Genomic DNA, 20779 nt, shown 5'->3' on the forward strand with positions numbered 1-20779 from the left:
TCCGGGTACCCCGTGGCCTAGTCAACTTGACACATAAAATTAACCATCATAGTCTTGAGATTCTATGCTGTCTTTGACTTTTCAAACAGAACTTTCTCAAGACCTTCAGATTATCCCATATGACTACCCAGACTCCTTACTTGTCATCAGAGCTTGGAGCAAGTGGCAAGAAGGGTTATCTGTAGTCTACTTGGGAAAAGGAAGTGGGAGCCTAGGGGGTAGACCCGCTGATAGCATCTCAGACTCTGGATAGGAGTTCAAAGGCAGAAATCTGAATGTTAACCGCTCTATCCTAGCATAGGATACACTCCTTTCTCCTAAAGTACTTTAAACAACATTTCATTTAGCCACAGAACTTGTGGCTGGCTGGTCTCCAAAGTCGTTCAGTGGTGCAGGGAATCATTTCCGATGTGACAGACTGGTGTTAGGAATTGGGGTTAGACCAAGTCCTGAAATGAATCCTTTGCATTTTACTCTGAAATATAGTCTACTGAGTACTTTTGTCTTCAAGCATCACCAGAAATTTTGGTGCATACCTGATCAAATGTATTTGTGTCCACAAGGGGGCTTCACTTTCCTGTTTTTCAACTTTGGCTTTCAATACTGTACATTTTGTTTTGTTGTTGTCTTTTACACCAAAAATAGAATCATTTGTTTGTTTCTGATAAGCATTTGTCATCACTAAAAAGAGCGTTGAGAGCCAGGGACAGTGAAAGAATTAAGGCAGCAAAGCCTGAGATTTTGACAGAAGGCTTAGAAGGGTCAGACAGTGGGATAGTAACTTTATAAACATTTCACATCCCTCATCTGAAACTCAAAACAAAGGTCTGGGTTTTTAAACATTAGAGTCATAATTAGGATTATATTGGATTATAATTAGGTTTCTAAATCCCATTGACCTTCGGTTTAAGTTAAAGGTGAATTTTTAAAAATGTGTTCCAATTAATGTGCTAATTACTTTTTCAAATATGAATTCCTTAAACCATTATTTCTTGGGCTTTGGGTCACTTTTAATTCTGCATTCAGGTCTGCAACCTTTGTTTTTCTTCACCCCATCTACCTGAAGTTGCAATGACCAATGACTTGGCACTAAATCAAGCCTCACCCAAAGCAGTGGGGCTGTTAATTGAACTAAATTTGATTTGAGTGGAAATAAAGAACTAAAGTTACCAGCTCTTGTTTTGAGTGGCAGGTTTTCCACTTGTTTTGAAAGATGGTATATTCCAGAGGCAAGAGGGGGCAAAAGCAGAGTTGCACGGAAGAGTAGCTGCAGTGGAAAACGTGCTTCATCCAGCTTTTGTGTGCATGGTGCTGGAAAAAATGAGTATCTACGAGTCACGAGAAGAGAATGGCAGTACATTTCCAAATCAGCTTGAGTTCTTAAAGGAAAATAAGATACATGGATGGATTTTAAAATGTAAAAAGTGAAAAAGTAGAATCAGTGGCTTTGGAATTTTGTTAAGTAGTCCAATTGTGTATTTTATACACACTGTAGCCTTTCCATGGATTAACTGAAGACCAAAACCTTATAATTTGAACATTAGGTTGATGAGCATTTCTGGTAGCTGTTAAAAAACTGACGTCCTTAGAGTTTAGGGCTAAAAAATCCTCAGTGGCCATATTCCAAAAGCCAAGACATAGGAGCATCCATCGACAACACAGTCATGAAACAGATGAACTATCTCACCCCAAATTATGGAGAGATGCTGTGGGATTAAACAAAATCCACAGTACATGTTATAGAATGGCTCCAATAATCATAATCAGGACACTCCAAATGACTTTTGAGTAATGTCTTAAAAAATCATATTTATCTTCAGAGCTGAATCTGATGAAGAAGATGGGTGACATAGAGCTAATATTTATTGAACTCTTACTATCTGCCAGGTGAAGCTTCTTCTAAGTACTTTACATATTTTAAATCACTCATTACACATAATAATTCTATCATTCCTAGTTTACTAAGGAGGAAATTAAGGCATAGGTAAATTAAGAAATGTGCCCAAGGTTACATAGCTAAGGCATATCATGCCTCATATGAAAATGTAGGATCCTATCTTATATATTTTCTGATATTCCTTTCTCAGATTCTGTTTAAATAGTTATTAGATAATGAGTGAGCATGAATTAAGATATTTCATTAACTCCTTGTGCTACTAAGGAAAACAGCCTCTTAGACCAGAAAGATATCTATTAAATCACTTAGGATTGAATTTTTAAACAAGTTGGTAACAAGCATAGAAGATGATAAGGTTCTAGTCAGAGAGCAAAGAATGACATAAGCTCGAAAATATGCATGGTGTTTCTATAGGGAAGACATTTATAAATACAGACAGAAATGTGAAAATTTAGTTAGTGATAATGCCACCCATTTTTAGTGCTCGTCAAATACCATGTGACTGCATGATTATAGAAACTCAAAACAGCCTCCTTCCTTCAAATGGGATTCAATGTCTAAATATGCGTTTTTCAGCTCAACAAGTTCACAACTGAGCTCCTGATCTTACTTCCCGAATCCACTCCCTGTGCCGCTCTCCTCATTTCAGTTGATGATAACTCCGTCCTTCTAGGTGTTGAGGTCCCAACCATGGAGTCATTCCTCCACCTTTCCTTCTTCCACACCTCACCATGTCCAATTCGCCAGACAGCCTGTTGGCTTTCCCTTCAAAACACACCCAGAATTTGACCCCTTCTTACCACCTCAACAACTTCCGGCCACTCTCTTCTCTCATCTCTCTCCAGGATTATGGCAGTCATTTCCTAACTGGTCTCCCTGCTTCTACCGCTGCCTTCCCATGGTCTGTTCTTGACACAGAAGCCACAGGGTTCTGTTAAGACCAAGTTACTCCTCACCTAAAGCCCTATGATTCTTCCCCATTGCACTCAAGTAAAAGCCCAAGTTCTTACAAATACAATGGCTGTCAAGACCCTGCAGGATTGGGCCTTCCATTACATTTTTGACTCATCTTCTTGCCTTCCTCATCTCACTGCTCCCGCCATACTGACCTCCCTGCTGCTCCTCAAACGGATGACGCTTGCTCCCACCTTAGGGCAGTTCCCTCTGCCTGCATGTTCTTTCCCTAGATAGCCATGTGGCTCCTCCTTCACCTCCTTCCAGTTTTTCTCAAATGAGCCTCTGATTTAACATTCTCCCACCCCTGAGCCCCTTATTTAGCTTTATTTTACATTTTTTTCATAGTGCCGGTGAACTTCTAACAGACTGTATAGTTCATTTCATTACTATGCCTGTTGTTTGTTCCCTGTACTCCTTCATCCCCTCCTGCCCGAATGTAGGCTCTATGAGGATAGGACTCTGTTTTGTTCACTGATGGATTGCAGGCACCCAGAACGTTGCCTGGAACATAGTAGATGCTCAATAAATGATGAATTGTGGAACTAGGATATTTAAGCAAGGTAAATAGATTTTAAATGTAATTGCAAAATAGAGACTATTACTCAGAAATAATTGTAGATGAGCTATCAGCACAGCAGACATTGCAAGGACATAGGCACCATTTATGTGTTTTCCTGCAAGACAGGTAAAATAAAGGAAAATTCTTAAAATACACAACATGTGTTTTCCCTCAAATATTTAAGAGCTGATGAAATCATTCACTTCTTAAAACGATGAATAGAAATCCTTAAATCAGCCCTGTGAGTAGGTTCTATGATGATCTGAGATTCCATGTAGAATCTTAGCCTATGCTTCCATATTTAGCACATGCCAGGCATACAGAAGGTGCTTAGTTACCATCAGCTTTTATTGTTATTATACTTTATATAAGTATTCACTTTAAATAATTAATTTTGAATAAATAATTATGAATACTATTTTGGGGGGGACCTTATAAACCTCACAAATTAAACAAACACTATAGCATGCCCTGAATTTCATCTGGTATTTAATTATATGTCTGTTTTGAATTAAGAATCTTCATGCTTTAGGGATGCCTGGGTGGCTCAGTCAGTTGAGCATCTGCCTTCGGCTCAGGTCATGATCCCAGGGTCCTGGGATCAAGCCCCATGTCAAGCTCCCTGCTCAGCAGGGTGTCTGCTTCTCCCTGTGCTCATGCTCTCTCTCTCTCTTAAATAAATAAATAAAATCTTAAAAAAAAAAAAGAATCTTCATGCTTTAAAAGCTCTAGTGAATTGCTTTAGTTTCTAAATCTTTGTGCAAGAGGCCAGAGTAGCATAGCTCTCCAGTTTACTTATGTGTCATGATTGGAATTGGTCTTTGCAAGATCTGTGCTTCTCTTGTTTTTAAGGTGTGGGCAAATTCTGTCACTGAGATTACCAGGGGTGACCTCTGTGCAGAAGATGAGGACTCCTCCCCGCAGGACCTCACCTACTGGGTCACTCCACCCAGCAACGGGCATTTGGCTCTCCAGTCCTTTCCTGGCCGAAGCATCCAGAACTTCACCCAGGCTCAAATCAACAAGGGCCAGCTAGTGTTTGTACACACTGGTATGTCATAAAGAAAAGTAATGCGAAACTAAAATGTGTTTGAATCAGAGGTTAACATGATGGTCAAACCTAGTAGTTGCTGCCTGAAAACCACAAGCCATCTAAAAACTTTCTGGGGTCTGTCATTTTTTTTAAGTGGCACGTTGTCGTAAGGCTAATGATAGCAAACACCAGAGAGCACCTATAACTCACACATGGCTTACTCACATGGTCATGTAAGGTCTATGCTCAAATATAACGTTCCCAGAGAGTCTTTTCCGGACCACCCATTAAAATAGCATCTCTACTTGGTCCCTCTCCATCCCTTACTGACTTCCTGCCATTGTAGTATAGATTGCTTTGTTTGTTTGTTGTCTGTCTTCCGCGCTAGAGGGTACAAGAGCAGGATCTTTGTTTTGTTTGCTCTGAGATCCTCAGCACCTCAAAGAGTGATGAGAACAAGTAGGTGCTTAATAAAAATGTGTTGAAAGAATGAAATAATATTGAATACCTTTTATGTTCCAGGTCATGTTCCAGATGCTAGGGATACTTTAGTGAACAAAACAAACATATTTGTAAAATAAATGAACACATGGATAAACTAATGAATGAATATAGCTGTAATTCCAAGAGCCTCGGACATTAAAAGGCTTGTTTTCTTCCTTCTGTTAATCAGTAAGCCAAATAGCTCCTATAAATCTGAGGAAGGGGTGATCCAGTCTGGCTTTGTTTCCAGGTTGCCCCTGTCACTGGACGGAGAGGGGAAGGAGCCCACTCCCATGCTGCTGAGTGAATGGGGGTTGGGCATGCATGAGCCAGGGGGCATGATGGGAAAGCTACCAGTCATAGCTGGTCAGCCATTTTTATTAACTTCTTTGAAAATATAGTCAAGAAAATAAAGATAAAAAAAATCTTCTAAATTCAAATGTAGTATTTTCCTGATTATCTCTGCAGTTAATACAAAGAATCCCCAAATAATCTGAAAATAATTTACTATGTGAATGCTCTCAACTAATAGTTCCAAACCCGTAACCTGGGGACCTAGGGGGTTAATTTTATTGCAACAAGATACTAAATCTACTCACATATGTACCAAAGCCTTGATTCTAGACCGGATGATCTTTTCCACGTATGGATGTTCTCGTTTTTAAAATGTGTACAGATGTGCCGATTAATAAAATATGATTCATTTAAAGAGGTACTGAAGTAATAGGAAATTTCCTCCAAATTTTGTGAGGTTTTGATTATTAGATACCAACAATCCAAGTATTATTAGATGAAGGCCTAGAAAGGTTATTTTTTTGAAAGGATTATATTTTCAAAATGGAGAGAACCACTCTGGACACTCCCCCAAGGGAAGTTTCGGATTTCTACAACGATGCAGTTGGCCAGGAAAAGGAATCCTTGAGTCTCTGGCCACACTGACATCACAGGAGGTGCGGTCACATGACCCATTTCATTTACTCTGCACAAGTCCTCTGAGCCATGTGGAGTAGTGACCCCATTTTAGAGATGAAGAAACTGAGGCTCAGAACGATGTAAGCTGAGCTGACCTTGAAGCTGGGCTTTCTCCGCTGGCTGCCACCCACTGAAGGACAGAGCAGGTTAAAGAATTGCACTTACTATTTGCAGGACTAAAATGATAATTGGCTCTCTGGATTTATTTATTTGTCAACAACCAGATCCATGTTCACTTTTGGCTGGTAGAGGAAATAATTTCTCCTAAAAAAAAAAAAAAGCAGGAAGGAGAGTTAGAGGCAAGCTCTTTGAGAATCAATCCATTACATTCTCTAAATGGCTGCGGAGGCAGTAATGGCCCGCAAAGGGACTGGAGCCCTGCGCAGACGAGGCTGTTGCTGAGACCAGCTGGTTCTCCTGCTACATCTGTCCATTATCAGCCCCAAACAAAGGCTTAGGTTTAATTAGTCTCTCTTAGCATTTATATTTGCAAAGTGCTCTACCACTAATCTAATTCATTTTTCACATGACAACCTAAGTAGGTTGATAAAGCCAAGATGGGGGAGGCTGTGTGATTTAAGGCCGCCCTTTGCAAAGTTCTGTCAGAAAGATCTGAGGTTGTGCAACAGAAAATCTACAGGTCTCCCCTCCTTTCATGTTTCCCTCCTTTCCGCTCTTTGGTCATAGTGTTATAAGTTAGGGTATTCCCAGGACACTATTCTAGTATGTATTTTGATAGGATTCCTTTTGATTCCGTTTCCACGTTGTTTCTGGATTCATGAAATGTGGAAAGTGCCTGGTGGCTGAAAGTATTCTCTTCCTCATTTCATGTTTCATTAAATGCAACTTCAGAGTGCTATTTCTAGTAAAAACAAGCAAACAAGCAAGCAAACAAAATTTGATTGTGGGCCCCTATTCGAAATTAAGCAGACTCAGAATTTTCTCTCTCTCTTTTTAAAAACGATGACTCTTGAGTGTATTGGGAAATTTTTAAAAGTCTGTAACCCTTTTTCGTGAGGACTCGGGGAACTCTGGGTGTGCATAGATAACAGAATCTCAAGAGGCTGTCAAGCCGTCAGCCAGCCGTTTATTAAATTGTGTTATTAAGGGAGTACTTGTACGTAATTGCGGAGTCTGACCCTGCCTTCTTTGTTCCTTGCCACATGTCCCTGAGGGCAACAAAGAGAACATTTCTACCCATTACATGATGCAAAGACATGTGGGCCTCCAGATTTACTGCTGGCTGAACATTTTCAAAGGGTGATGGGAATACGAACATCAGGCTCTACATCGTGAGCTCGCCTGGTGCTTTGTGAGTCAGACTGGGAAAGCACTCCTGGGGACGGGAGCCATAGGGGGCCTGTCTCAATTTCTCTGACACACATAAGTTATTTTATAACTTTATTGATATCACTAATCCTTTGACAGCAGTGTGGGAGTACAGTTCTCTTCCTGCAGGAATTTAACAAAAGCTGACCTGGATCTTTCCCCACTCTTTACTACCTTAGCAGAAAACAGCTAGTTCGAGATCAGTGAATAATTAGAAATTATTTGGAGGGAGGAGCTAAGTGTTTTTACTTCCCCCTAGTTTTGATTTTCGGCATTATTAAGTCAGCATTATCAATATTTCAGGAATTGCTTGTGTGTGTGTGTGTGTGTGTGTGTGTGTGTACACGTGCATCCGACGTGTGTGCAATCCAAAGGAAGAAAATGAAGGTGATGAATATGTTTTAAAAGATTTTTTAAAATTTCTTAGAGGTAACACCTTTGCTTTCTTTTGTTAGGTCACAGGGAGGGGGGTAAGGGGAAGGGGGAAAGGGGAGGGGGAAATATGCATTTTAACCTTTATTAATGTTCTTTTAACTTCACATTTTGGCAATATTTGGTTTGGTGAGTTCAGTGACTCTATTAACACATCCTCCAGTTGATAGGGGTTGATTTGCGGGAGAGAGGGTGAAAGTGGGTGGCTTTTGCTGAATAGCCAAAGTGACCAGAATGTAATTCTTCTTTTGAAGGAGCCATGTCAGGAGGCTTTAATTTTCAGGTTACTGATGGTTTGAACTTTGCACCACGACAAATTTTTAGCATCACCGCTCGAACCCTGACCCTTAGCTTAGAAGTAAACCGAGGACTGAGCATCTTTCCAGGTAAGATTTTATTTTTTTTTTTAATTTTTACTTATTTATTTGAGAGAGAGAGAGAGTTTTCGAGCACACAAGCAGGGGGAGGGGCAGAGGGAGAGGGAGAAGCAGACTCCCCTGCTAAGCAGGGAGCCTGACACGGGACTCTATCCCAGGACTGCGAGATCATGACCTGAGCCAAAGGCAGCCGCTTAACCGACTGAGCCACCCAGGCGCTCCTCCAGGTCAGATTTTAACTTGAGTGCATTTGGGGTGAAGTGGTTTTCAATTTATTTAGAAAGCTCTACCTGCGTGGTAAAAAAGTGTCATGGTTTACCATAGAGTGATTCCAACAACAGTTATAAAGCCCCAGAAAGAATCCTCTCTTTGCAGGAATTTAGCAAAAGCAAGGCTGTCTCTGTCTACCCCCTCTCTCTTTGCCCTCCACTGCTTGGCAGAGAGGGTGTGCTGGTGAAGGGCTGCGGGGGAGGAGGCCCATGATCCACGTGCACTCTTCCCATCCTTTCTCTGTAGGGTCCTTGACAAAGCAGGGAGAACCAGGCTCTGCAGTGACCATCGAGATCTTGGATTTTATTTTTCTAAATATAGAAACCCTGTGCATCCATGGGGGCTGTGAGGGATTTCACTGAGTGTTGGCTTCAGGGCCCTGAAGCCTCTAGACTGTTGTTGGCCCAGAATCTCAGCTTGGCTGAGATGGAAAAATCAAAGTGAGCATCTCTGGCTCAATACCCTCACGGCAGGGATAGGGAAAGATTTACCCCATGGCAGGGGTAATAAAAAAGAAGGACAAACATTTAAACTTGCTATTTTTTTAAAAATGCACTGAGGTAGATCGAACAGAAAACAATAAAATTTATATTACAGTTAAAAAAAAAAAAAACCCTTACACTGTGACCTGTTTACTTGATACTTGTTACCAAACAGAGATGGAGAAAGATAGTAATCACTTTATTAGTTATGGTTATTCTACGGTCACTCTAAGCCAGTTGTTCTCAACCAGGAAGCTTCTAAAAATAGCCACGTCTGGGCCTCACCTTACCCCAGCTGAACGGGGAGTCTCTGGCATAGGCCTGGCCATCATTATATTTTTTTAAGTTCCAGGTGGTTCTGAAGTACAGCCAGGATTGAGATCCATGGGGCTGGGCATGGAAGGTACTAGTTTTTTACTCCTTACACACATGTGAGGTAGGTGATATATTTACAGGAATCTGGCAGGATTTGTGGCTTAGGGAGATGATGTCATTCGGCGGTGCAACCGGTAAATGGTGGGTAAAGCTCGCATTCTTCTAAGGGAGACCTGGAGAAAAATCACTGTAACTTTAACAGAAACACAGTGTTTGAGGAGAAATGTTACAATTTTTAGTTTTCTTAAGTGCTTGAGCTCATGAAAAGAAATCTTATTAAAAGCCAATTAAAGATACGTTAACCCAGATTCTTCTATTCCAAATTCTTTTTATATTCCATAATTTTTCTCTGGGAATAACTGTGATGTGTCTATCGATTTTTTTCAGGGCAATGAGGGTGCCATTTAGTGTTTAAAACTAAGCAAACTACTACATCCTAGTAATCTGAAAAATGTAATAACCTACCGGGAAAAAAGTGTTCTAAAATCAGAGTAAATCTGGCTGCTGCAAAAGATGAAACAGTTTTCATCTTTTCATCTCTTCTGGCTCAACTTTGGGTTAGTAATTGATGAGAGTTGTGTCAGCTTAAAGGGGAGTTGTAGCCACTACAGCCTAGAAAGTTTTGTGTTTCTGGCACCCGTTTTACTGAATATTAGGTTAGCAAGAAAAATATATGAAAGTGGCCCAAATTCCCTTGTCACCTTTGTGGAACTATGCAAAACATAGAGTTTTCATAGCCCTCTGTCTAATATTCGGACCCAGCCCTGAGTGAGCAGCTCCTTTCTCCAAGCTTGCCCCTAGCTAGCACCTGCGCTCTGTTATTCTTGGTTCCCGCGTTGCCCTCTGTCCCCGGGCTGTGACTTGTCTCCAGCTCCAGCGCCTGGCCAGTGGGAAGGACGATGGGTTTTCGTGTCCATTTCCATTAGGCGGCTGTTACATTTGATAAAATCTCCACTCGAGTGGGTGTGGGAATGACTACTGCAGAGTCACAGGTTTTAGAGTTGGGATGGACCTTATGGCTCACTTGGTCCAGTTGTCCTTGGGGTTTTTCCTTTCCTCACGTCCCCGGTGGTGGGGGCCCACTCGGTTCTGCATCGGAAGTCCCTGGTGTGGGTGTGGTTCCGATGACCACATCTCCTCCTCTCTCTAGGGACACAAGTGAGACTTGCTCAGCTGGCTTCTGCAGTGGCCACCCGAGGGTGTTGGTCCCTGCTGCTGTGTGAAGTTGGGCGGGGGGTGGGGGGAATGATGACAGATGCCCCACTCTCCCTCCTCTCTCAGGACCACACCCCCTGCATCATGACAGGTCCTGCAGGGAGCAGGCTCTGAGTGACCTCTGCCTCCCTCGTTATTAGGTGGTACTTTGGCTGAGAGGGGAGGGGGGCCCTGTACCCTCCTTCCTGTGTGACTGCAGGTGTCAGCTGTCAGCTACTACTCCTCTTGTCATACTCCAGTTGACCCATATGTTCTGAAATATCAGGGAAATCGTATTCCTTTTTATAGAACAATAGATTTTATAGAACCATAATAGCAGGAAATCTATTCCTGTTCTAGAATGGACATCCAGATACTATTAATACCTGTGCTTTTGTTGTGTTTTACATTTTCGTCTACTGCCCTGGATTGTTTGAAGGATTTCAGTGAAATAATGTATATAAAAGTAAGTTGCATCATCCCTGTTTGAGCATGATGCAATGTTGATAGAAAACACTGGGGCTCAGGCAGTTTCAAAGCCATATAACTAACAGAAATCATAAGCCCCAAGAGCGAGTGCCAACTCCAACCCCAAATCTTGTGCTGGAATCACGGCAGCTTCTCTCCTTTCTGGGCATGCCTGTGTTCCAGGCCCGTCTGTTTTTAGAATACCAGTTCTCAGAGAATGTAGTCATCATGGAGGCTCTTTATTTTTGTCTCCTTGATATTATTGATGGATTGATATACACAACCAGGAAAATATGCATAGCAATTTAATAAACAGCAACAGACATTTTGTGTGGTTCACTCCCTTGAGTAGGAAAATCTTGCAACCCAGCATCAGTCCACATTTGTTTTTACTCACACTGATCCCATACCAGTTGGACTCTCTCCAGCAGACTGGCAGACTTTGGCCGGGCTCCTTTGCCTTCCTTGTGGACTTAGTCTTAAAAAGTGGCCCTGACTTGAGACCTGTAAGAATTTGTAGGGTGAGCCAAAATACTTATAAGAATACTGAATGTTTGAATATTTTAAGGTTAACCATAGCTTCTGTGCCCTGCCAAAATTGAAAGTCATTTTTAACTCAGTTATTTCAAAGTAGGAAGGACTGCAGTTCTAAATGAACTCTTTGTGTGTGAACGAAGAAAAAATGTCTATGCAATGTATATTTTCGTTATTTTGCATATATATGTGTATACATAAATACACATATACACGTATGTACACACACACACACATACACTCACGTTCTACTTCTTCCTGCAAAATTTATTCCCCAGAAAATTTTATAACGAGTTTTTCACCTTGAATGCTACCATGAAATGTGTTTGTTTGTTTATCTTTAGTCGTGACATATTAGAACATGTTGTGGTCTTAGGACCTAGTTTTTCTGCATATCCAAATGGTACTTGGCTCTTTTACAAAGAGTGTTGAGGAGGGGTTGACCTTGAGAGTTTTGTCAAACTGGTCTAGAGTATAAGCTTACACAGTAGCTGATCAGTGAAGGGTATTCATAGCAGACTGTGTCACTCCAATCCCCTTGGGGTTCCGTCATGCTATAGAGGGAATCACATCTCACTCATGGGCCATCTGTCCTTTGTGGTGGGAATGGAGGGAGAGAAGAAAGCAGAAGGAAATCACAGTGTGTTGCTAGAGTTTAGAGCAGAGATTTGTAAAACCTTTTAGTCAGCTAGTCTTGCAACACTGATTTGAATATTGCAAGACTTAGTGGGAGATAATCAAGAGCTCTAAGAAAAGGCTTAATCAAGCCTTAAGGAAAAAAAATAAAGGCTTACTAATTGAGGAAATAGGAGACTTACCCTCAAGAGTACACTAACCATACAAAACATATGCTAAGGGTCCAATGAGTGGTACAGACTAGGTGAGCGACACGAGTTCAGGGGAGGGAAATTCATAGACCGGAGTAGTCAGGGAGAGCTTGTTGGCTAGACAGGTCCTGAGCTGCCTGTGCAGAGGGAGTAGCATTTCAATGAGTGGCAACAAAGAGGGGTGAGCACACCAGAGAGCACAGAATGGCTGCAGAGGTGAGGACCAGGGAAGAGGTTTGGCAGCGTGTTCGGAAGGTGGAGAGGAGAGTCGGCTGAATTTGTTGAATGATTCATCACATTTCCTAACTCAGTTATTCCAGCACTGAGCTTAAAGTAGTACAGTGTAGACAATATAGCGTCAACTTTAAAAATACTCATTTTGAGGGGCACCTCGGTGGCACAGTCGGTTAAGCGTCTGCCTTCGGCTCAGGTCATGATCCCAGGGTCCTGGGATCGAGTCCTGCCTCGGGCTCCCGGCTCGGCGGGGAGCCAGCTTCTCCCCCTTCTCCCTGCTTGTGTTCCCTCTCACTATCTCTGTTGCTATCCTCTGTCTCTTTCAAATAAATAAACAAAATCTTGAAAAAAATAAAAATACTCATTTTGGAGTCAGTGAGACCTACATCTGACCATTAAGCAAATCGCTTAACCTCTCAGAGACTTGTTATCCCTTCTTAGTGAGGACACAAATCTGTATTTCTTAGGATTATCATCATATCCAAAAGAAATGGCAGGACTATCTGTGCTGTTCCTAGTACATTTCTACTCCTTATTAGGGCTTGTCACATATGAGACACTTGGTAATGTCTGTTGAAGAAATGAGCAAGGCCTCCTAGCCTGGTGGCCATGAAACTCTTGCTGTTATGGAGGTGGTTGTTTTTCATGAAACAAACACAATGGGAGATAAGTTATGTTTGAGAAATGCTGTATTTAAAAGAAGGATAAAGTAGATTTCTTTACTCCAAGACTTAAAATCTATAACATGCTGATTTGCTTTTCAAAATCTCTAAGAGGTGAATATGGAGTGAGGGCTTGCCAAACAGATTTGGTTATGAGCCCTTTTATTACCACACTTCTTGTAGGACGGTTACTTTATGGAATATACAGTTAGGTGGCACCATAGAGAAATCCTTCCCAAATTAAGTTCCTGGAGCTTACCGATAAAACTATCAATGCTTGGATAAAAGGGGGTGGGTTGGGGGGCAAGTGATGTTTGGCTTTCTGAGAATTGGGCTGAATGCTAAAAGATGCTCATCAGGCAGTTACAACATGGAGCTGGCTAGTCTTGCTGACTGAACATGCCCAGATGACTTCTGAATAGGAATTAAACCCTAGGAACACTTCTGGGTTAGATACCTGGACAAGGGGATGAGGGATCGATATACCCTGGCTGAGGAAAAAAGCACCCTTGGCCTGGAACATCTCTGGTGGGTCCTCTCCCCCAAAAGGCTAAGACAAATTAAATGGTACTGTTTTAAAGAAAGAGCCCCTCCCATCCCCCCACCTGCCAAAGGTAGCCCTGGACAGGGAGGAATAAGTGAAAAGTTAAAGTCCTTTATACGAAGGAGATAATTAAGAAGGCACAGTGGGGGGAAGTTCTAAAAAAAAAAAAGGCTGAAGATAGAGAAGTTTGGGTATCCAAAGACTGCACACATGAAAACACGATCCACCTGACAGGATGAGGGAAACCTACGTTGGCAGGTAACAAAGAATGGGCCTCAGTTTTGACTTTATGTAACACTGACTGCGGGTACAGAATAATTCCTCTTGGCCTTCCTGGGTGACCTCAGATCCTGGGCCCCCAGCTCCAGAAGCTGGAAGAGGGCAGTGTCTGCAAAAATTTCAGTGGCAAAGACGTAAGAGAAATGTGGGAGGCAGTTATAAGCATCACCTGAGTACTTGTTTGTAACAGTCAAAATTGTGCCAAGACAGTCCTGAACCTGGGGCCCAACTGTGTTCCTGAGGCTGACATCACCAGGCACTCCTGCCTCACCCGCAGAGCCCCAGGACCTAGTGCCCATCCCAGGGGCTCAGACATTTTGTTTTGTTTTGTTTGGGTTTTCAGGTTTACAGAGGTATAATTAACAAAATTTGAAGCTATTCAAAGTATACAAAATGATGATTTGATATACCTCTACATTATGAAAGGATTATTCCCCCCATCAAGTTAATTAACACATCCATCACCTCATATACTTACCTTTTGTGTGTGTGTTTGAGAACATTTAAGTTCTCCTGTCTTAGCAAATTTCAATAATGCAGTATAGTGCTATCCGCTGTAGTTACCATGTCAGACATTAGATCCTCAGACCTTATTCATTTTATAACTGAAAGTTTGTACCTGTTACCAACCTTTTCTTATTCCCCCATCCCCTGGCAGCCACTTTTCCACTCTCTGTTTCTGTGAGTTCAACTGGATTGGTTTTGTTTGGGTTTTTTTTTTTTTTTAGATTTTTTTTTTTTTTTAAGTAAGCGATATCATGCAGTATTTGCCTTCTCTGGCTTGTTTCACTTAGCATAATGCCCTCCAGTGACATCCATGTTGGTGCAAATGACAGAATTTCATCTTTTTTGAAGCCTGAATAATATAAATTATATATGTAGTTACATATGTAATTATTTTCTTCAAGATAATGGTTTTGCTTCCTTTGGATGTATACCCAGAACTGGGATTCCTGGATTGTATGGTAGTTCCGTTTTTAATATTTTGAGGAACCTCCACACTGTTTTCCATAGTGGCTGCACCAATTTACAAAACAAGGGTTTTCTTTTCTCCACATCCCTCATCAGCTTTTATCTCTTGTCTTTTTGATAATGGCCGTCCTAACAGGTGTGAAGTGGTATCTCATTGAGGTTTTGGTTCTCATTCCCCTGATGATGAGTGATGATGAGCACTTTTTCATGTACCTGTTGGCTTTTTTTTATGTCTTCTTTGGAAAATAGCTATTTGGGTCCCTTGCTCATTTTTAAATTGGACTATTTGGCTTTTTTGCTATTGAATTGTATCAGAACCTTGTATATTTTGAATGTTAATCCCTTATCAGCCGTGTGGCTTGCTAATATTTTCTCCCATTCCATAAGTTGCTTTTCTATTTTGGTGATGGTTTCCTTTGCTGAACAGACACTTTTCAGCTTGATGTGGTCCCACTTGTTCATGTTTGGTTTTGTTGCTAGGCATTCTCAATGGAGGCTCCATATTGAAGGCTCAGCACAATCCTTGCACATCTGAAAATCTTATCCAAAGCTGGCTTCCCCTCGTGTTAGCTGTAGTCTGTTCCCGCTTTTAAGAGCCTGATACGGTTTAAACACTGTAATTGGTGGCCCTTGCTTTCTAAGGCTACGATGCTCAGTAAGTAAACCAAAACAAATGTCGTTCAGGAGGCTTAGTTATTATGGGGTGGTTGACACAACTTCATAAACAATTTATCAGATGACTACTCCAAGGGCTACCCTGTGTGAGGCAAAAGGCTAAAGCCCTTAGCCAGGACTAAAACAGAATAAATAAGGTGAGATTCTGGGCCAGGAGGACTATGAGAATCTCTCCCAGACCTGCCACTCTCTCTGGCTGGGGACATTCCCCAAATCCAAGTGAACTAAAGGGATATGTACTCCAACTCTGTGCCCCCAAACTGTGGTCCACGGATCTTCTAGTCTGTGAACTGGTAAGAATAGAAACTATTTAGAATTTTTTATACCAATCTGACATGGCTGGGCATTTCACTGTATTTTATAAAATTAGAGGGGTGATTGGGGGAGGGGAAAAACACTGCTCCTTCACCGCAGACCGTTTGAGAACCATGTGCTCTAACCTGAATGTCCCCAAGGCTCTCTAGCTCTGAGTTGCCACATTTGGTCAAATTAGCACAAACACTTGTGTGTTCCCAGTTCTTCCTCCTGCCTGTCTGGGGTCCTCTGGAGATGTCTCAAGTTCGTTCAAGAGCCAACTTCTCCCCCAAATGTCCACAGAGGGACACTCCATTGAGCACCTGCAGCTACCATCAGGCCAGGGTGCAGTCTGTCCTCCTGGGGTGGGGAGGGCGTTGTCTCTTGTTCTCTCGGGGCACCCAGCCAGCTCCCCTTCCTGCACTCTGAGCCAAGCCCCCACACACTGGCCTTGCATCTTTTCTCTGGGGACCAGTAAGCCACGCAGGACTGGCAGGGACTGAGGAGCTCATCTCATCGGGTTTTCCTCGTTCATCTCCAGCCCCAGGAGCAAATCACATCCTTAAATAGATGTTGTGGAGATCACTAGCCTCTCACAGCACAATTTCTTGCCAGCCAGTACCCCCCATGTGACCATGTATTTTCCAGAATTTTCAGGGGTCTATAAAGGTCATTTTGTTAACTGGCAGCCTTCCTATGCTTCATACTTCAGTGCCTGTTTTAATCTTCACTTAGGTTCCATGAAGCCCCTTTCATCTGGTGACCTGAGAGCTGTGACCAGTGATGCGGACAGCATAGGAAACAGAACTGTAACGTTTATGGTTATAAGTTCCCCTAGACTCGGGAGGCTGGTGCGAGTCAATTCTGACAACAGCACAGAGGATATTTCCGTGTTTACGCAGAATCTGGTGAGTCCTGATGTCTGTGCAGCTGGGCAGGGCTGGGTGGCTCTGCAGGGTGGCCCCTCGCTTGTCTTCATCCTGTTAAGCCCAGCCGATGTGCTCCTTTGCCCAGGCAATGACCATTTCAGCTGTGCTGGTTTTCAAACCAAACACTTTGTAGCGAGCACAGCATGACACAATTGTCAGAAAACTCTAAGCAACTTCAAACTCTGTGTCTAATAAATGAAAAGGAATCCTTTTATCACGAAGACAGATTTAAAAGGAAACCCAAAGCGGAGGCGCAGGAGTAAATTCCGCAGGATATGTCATATTTTACATATGATTTAATATGTAAAATTATATACATTATTTAGCATAGTATAGTTATACGTATACACATAAATCTGTATGTGTGTGTATTTAATCTGTATCCAGAACCATCTGTTTTAAACTTCACCAGCGTTCTACCACCACCACCATCCACATACCTTTTTATTTAAATGGATAAACATTCAAGCCTTTTGATATATATTTTTTTTTCTTTTGCATCCTAGGAATGTGAATGACTGTGATATGTGATTTCATTTTCTAAAAGTCTAGGTTCCCAAATGGTCTTCTTGAACATAACTAATTCTTGCTTTTTCCGTTCTTAAACATTGTGTACATAGATTTGATCGATGATTTGGCTGTGGCTTTACATTGTAAGGAATAAAAACACTCCAAAGTCAAATTTAGAGACATAGTAAGAGTGAACCACATGTCTGCCTTTAACCTTCATGCCATTTCTCTCCTATGTGATGTAGCAAAGTTGAATTTGGCTTTTGCCTTGCAACTGCCTTTGGGATGCATTTAAGGAAGCAGATCATGAGGCTAGCAAAAGCTCTGAGCATAGCCCTGATAAAGAAGAAGAATGAATTCTCTAGTTTACAGATGCACTCTGGAGGAAGAAAAAATAAATTAGGCTGCAAACTAAATTCTGTGAGGAACTTAATGTGTCCAAAGACATCAAACCCTGCCCAGGCTCAGTTTGCATTTTGAATAATGACAAGAGTGATATCAGCCCTATAAAGATGCCTTGGCTCTAACCCTTGTTCTTTAAAACAAAACAAAACAAAACAAAACCCACTTTTTTAGATGGTGATCAGTTCAAGCATGAGTTTCCACTAGTTTTCATTGCAAATATATATGATTTTAGATGAATCTGGTCTACTAAGCTGCAGTGAATGTGGTAGCCAGCATCCACTAGTTATGCTGCCGTAACAAATAACTCCCAAATCTCAATGACTCACAATAACAAAGTCGAGTTCTCCCTTATACTGTGTATGGGCTGTGGGGTGGCTGTGGGTCTGCTCTCCATCTCTCCTTCATTCCAGGACCCAAGGTCAAAGGGCAGCCCCTCTCTTGGGCAGTGGCTGTATTTACTACAGAGGAAAAAGAAGTGAGGGTAGAACCACATGATGACTTTTTTGAAGTTGTGCTCAGATGTGCCATGTGTCACTTATGCTCACATCTCATTGACTAAAGAAAGTCACATTAGCAAACCTGATGTCAGTGGGGTGGGGAAGGACAGTCAGTCATCCCACAGAGAGGAGGCCCTGAATAATTGGAACAACAGAACAGTCTACCACAGCGGGCTAGCCTGGTAATCTGAACACTGTTTGTAATACCTTTTCCTATGAAAACAAACCGCTTTTATAATACAACACACTTGTAAACAGGAACTAAAACCCCAAACTAGTTATAAGGCTCTGGGGCAGGCAGTAAAAGTCTTCATCGATTAAAATCCAATTATTTTAAGGTTTTATTTTTCCTCTCATTATTCCTTCCACTTTAAAAACCAAGAGGCAAAGTGTCGAAGAAATGTATTAGCAATGGCAGGTGGTCGCTGGGGCAAGTGAGGTGTTAGATTGGGGCTCAGGGCTGTAAGGGACCTGCAAAGGGGTGTCTGGGACCAGGAGCCTTGGGCCCAACTGTTGGTCTTTCCTGTGGAGATAGGGGCAGGCTGGTCTGGAAGCACAGCCTGGGAAGTGCCACAAGTCAGGTGTGGTGAGATACGAGCTTCGTTCTTCTCGAATGGACCAGGTGAGTGGCTCTTCTCAACACACAAGGCTTTTTCCTCTCCAAGGCCAGCACCCACCATGCCGGCAGCCCAGCCTAGTGCTTTTGTCTCGGAGGACAAAGGCAAGCTCCTTTTATTGTACATAAGGCACCAAACTGTGTATCAGGCCTTTTATGCAAGTATACTCCTAGATGTGACAATTCCTGTGTCGGAAAGCAATATCTAAGATATATGTAGATGCTGTAGAAATTCAGCTCAGTGGCCCACACTCTCTGTTGCCTGTGATGTGTGAGTGTGAGGCAAACACCTCACTTAGGAATTGGGCGCATTGTGGCTGCTCCTTGATCTTCTGCTGACTGCTCGTGGCTGAGGACAAGTCTCTTGGCCTCTTAACATCAGACCTGGATTAGCTCTGTGAGTTAGAGCAAATTACATATCTTTTAAACCCCAGTTTCCGCATCTGTAAAATGAGGAAAACAGTAGTGATCATAACTGAAGCCATTTTGAACATTCATCAAGTCCCACGTGCTGTCCTAAACTTGCTTCTTTACTACTCATCATCTCACCTTACAGGCTGAGATCCTAAAGCACGGGGACGTTCAGCAACCTACCCACAGTTACACAGCTCAGGAGCAGCAGAACCTGGATTTGAACCCAGGGCTTCTGACACTAGGTCATGCTCCCCTCTACCAGGCTGTCCTTTCTTCTAGGAGCTTGTGTATGGATTAACATGGATCGTGGGTACAAAATGCCTAGCACACTGCTCCACATGCCGCAGACACGAGCTAAATGCTGGCTAAGGCTGTTACTATCTTTTTGTTCTTGGGAGTGTGAGAGGTTCCTTGCCTCTCCCAGTAGCCAAAAGACTGGTTTCACAGGGGAAGGCAATTTTTCTGGGACACCAGAATTGGCTGCCATGTTTATCCTAATGTGCTACAGTGATTTAATGAATTGAAATGAGGTCATTAGAAGAGGGTGACATTTGCCTGTCACCCCGTAACCCAACTACCCTTCCCCTTTGGGGAAGAGCCCCCTGGTGTTCTGGAACACACTTCCCTGAGTGATGATGAGAGCAGGGGGCTGAGGAAATGTCAGGTCCTCCTGCCTGGATGGAGCACTTCGACCTTGAGCGGACCAGAGGTTGGAAGGCAGAATGAGGCCCGGGGGCTGGGGACCGGGTCCGAAGCTCCCACCCTAGCGGCCAGAAGGAGGAGGACCCAGTGGAAGGGCTCCTCCCCAGAGCAGCTGCTGTGGCAAAGTTGAGGTGGGTCTGGCAGGACATGTTTGACTAAATGTCTATGAATAAATGTCATTGAAATACCCTGACCACTCTTCTGCCTCAGTAGTCACAAAACACATCAGTGATGTGGGGAGAAGAGAGAGTATGCTGAGGAAACTCTGTAAAGCTAGAAACCAAAGTGCTCACTCTGAATCTTTCCGTGTGCATGTGTTTCTGAGTATGAAAATAACATGTGCTATTATCAAAATAAAATTAGAAGACATTAAAGCGGTACATTAATATTGGGGGGGAAAGCAGGGCGTTGTCAATAAATTCAGTACAACTGACATTAATCTGAAGACATTCCCATTTTGTTTAGGCTTGTGTGTTCAAAAATGCAGTTTTATTTGTGACTTGGGAAGAGGAAGAAACTTATTATTCATCTTCCTGGCTTTCCAATTTCCAGATCCTCTCTCCTTTTTCATGTGCAAATGGAATGTAAATCTTTTCCTAAAATCTGCAATTTTATGGCCTCTGTCAAATAGGACCCTGGTTGACTCTGAGCCATTTCATCATGGCTCAGATTGACTACCCAGCAGCTCCAGAACAATTTGGGACATAAAAGAAGTGGTCGAGACAGACTTTGGAGGTGAGGAGATAATCACAACCTTTTCTCTGAAATTACTTACCAAAGACATTTATTGAGCATGTATTTCGTGCTTTGATCAGCCCTCTTCAGTCTGGTTGGTGAAAAGAGATATGACTCAAGCA

The 20779-nt window shown here is 42.4% G+C and overlaps 1 protein-coding gene across 3 annotated transcripts in view; it reads left to right on the plus strand.

Moving 5' to 3' along the window:
• The window catches only part of LOC113929260 (chondroitin sulfate proteoglycan 4-like), a 75159-nt gene that overhangs the window by 26223 nt on the left and 28157 nt on the right, over window positions 1–20779 (plus strand). For all 3 annotated transcript variants that reach the window (XR_003522140.2, XR_003522141.2, XM_027606030.2), the window contains exons 6-8: window positions 4266–4464; window positions 7917–8048; window positions 16585–16757. Coding sequence is in view for 1 of the 3 variants with exons in the window: in XM_027606030.2 (XP_027461831.2) it covers window positions 4266–4464; window positions 7917–8048; window positions 16585–16757 (504 nt within the window). In the remaining 2 variants the exon portion in view is untranslated. The remainder of the gene's footprint in view (window positions 1–4265; window positions 4465–7916; window positions 8049–16584; window positions 16758–20779) is intronic.

This window comes from Zalophus californianus, chromosome 5 (genome assembly GCF_009762305.2).
Source record: "Zalophus californianus isolate mZalCal1 chromosome 5, mZalCal1.pri.v2, whole genome shotgun sequence".
NCBI lineage: Eukaryota > Metazoa > Chordata > Mammalia > Carnivora > Otariidae > Zalophus > Zalophus californianus.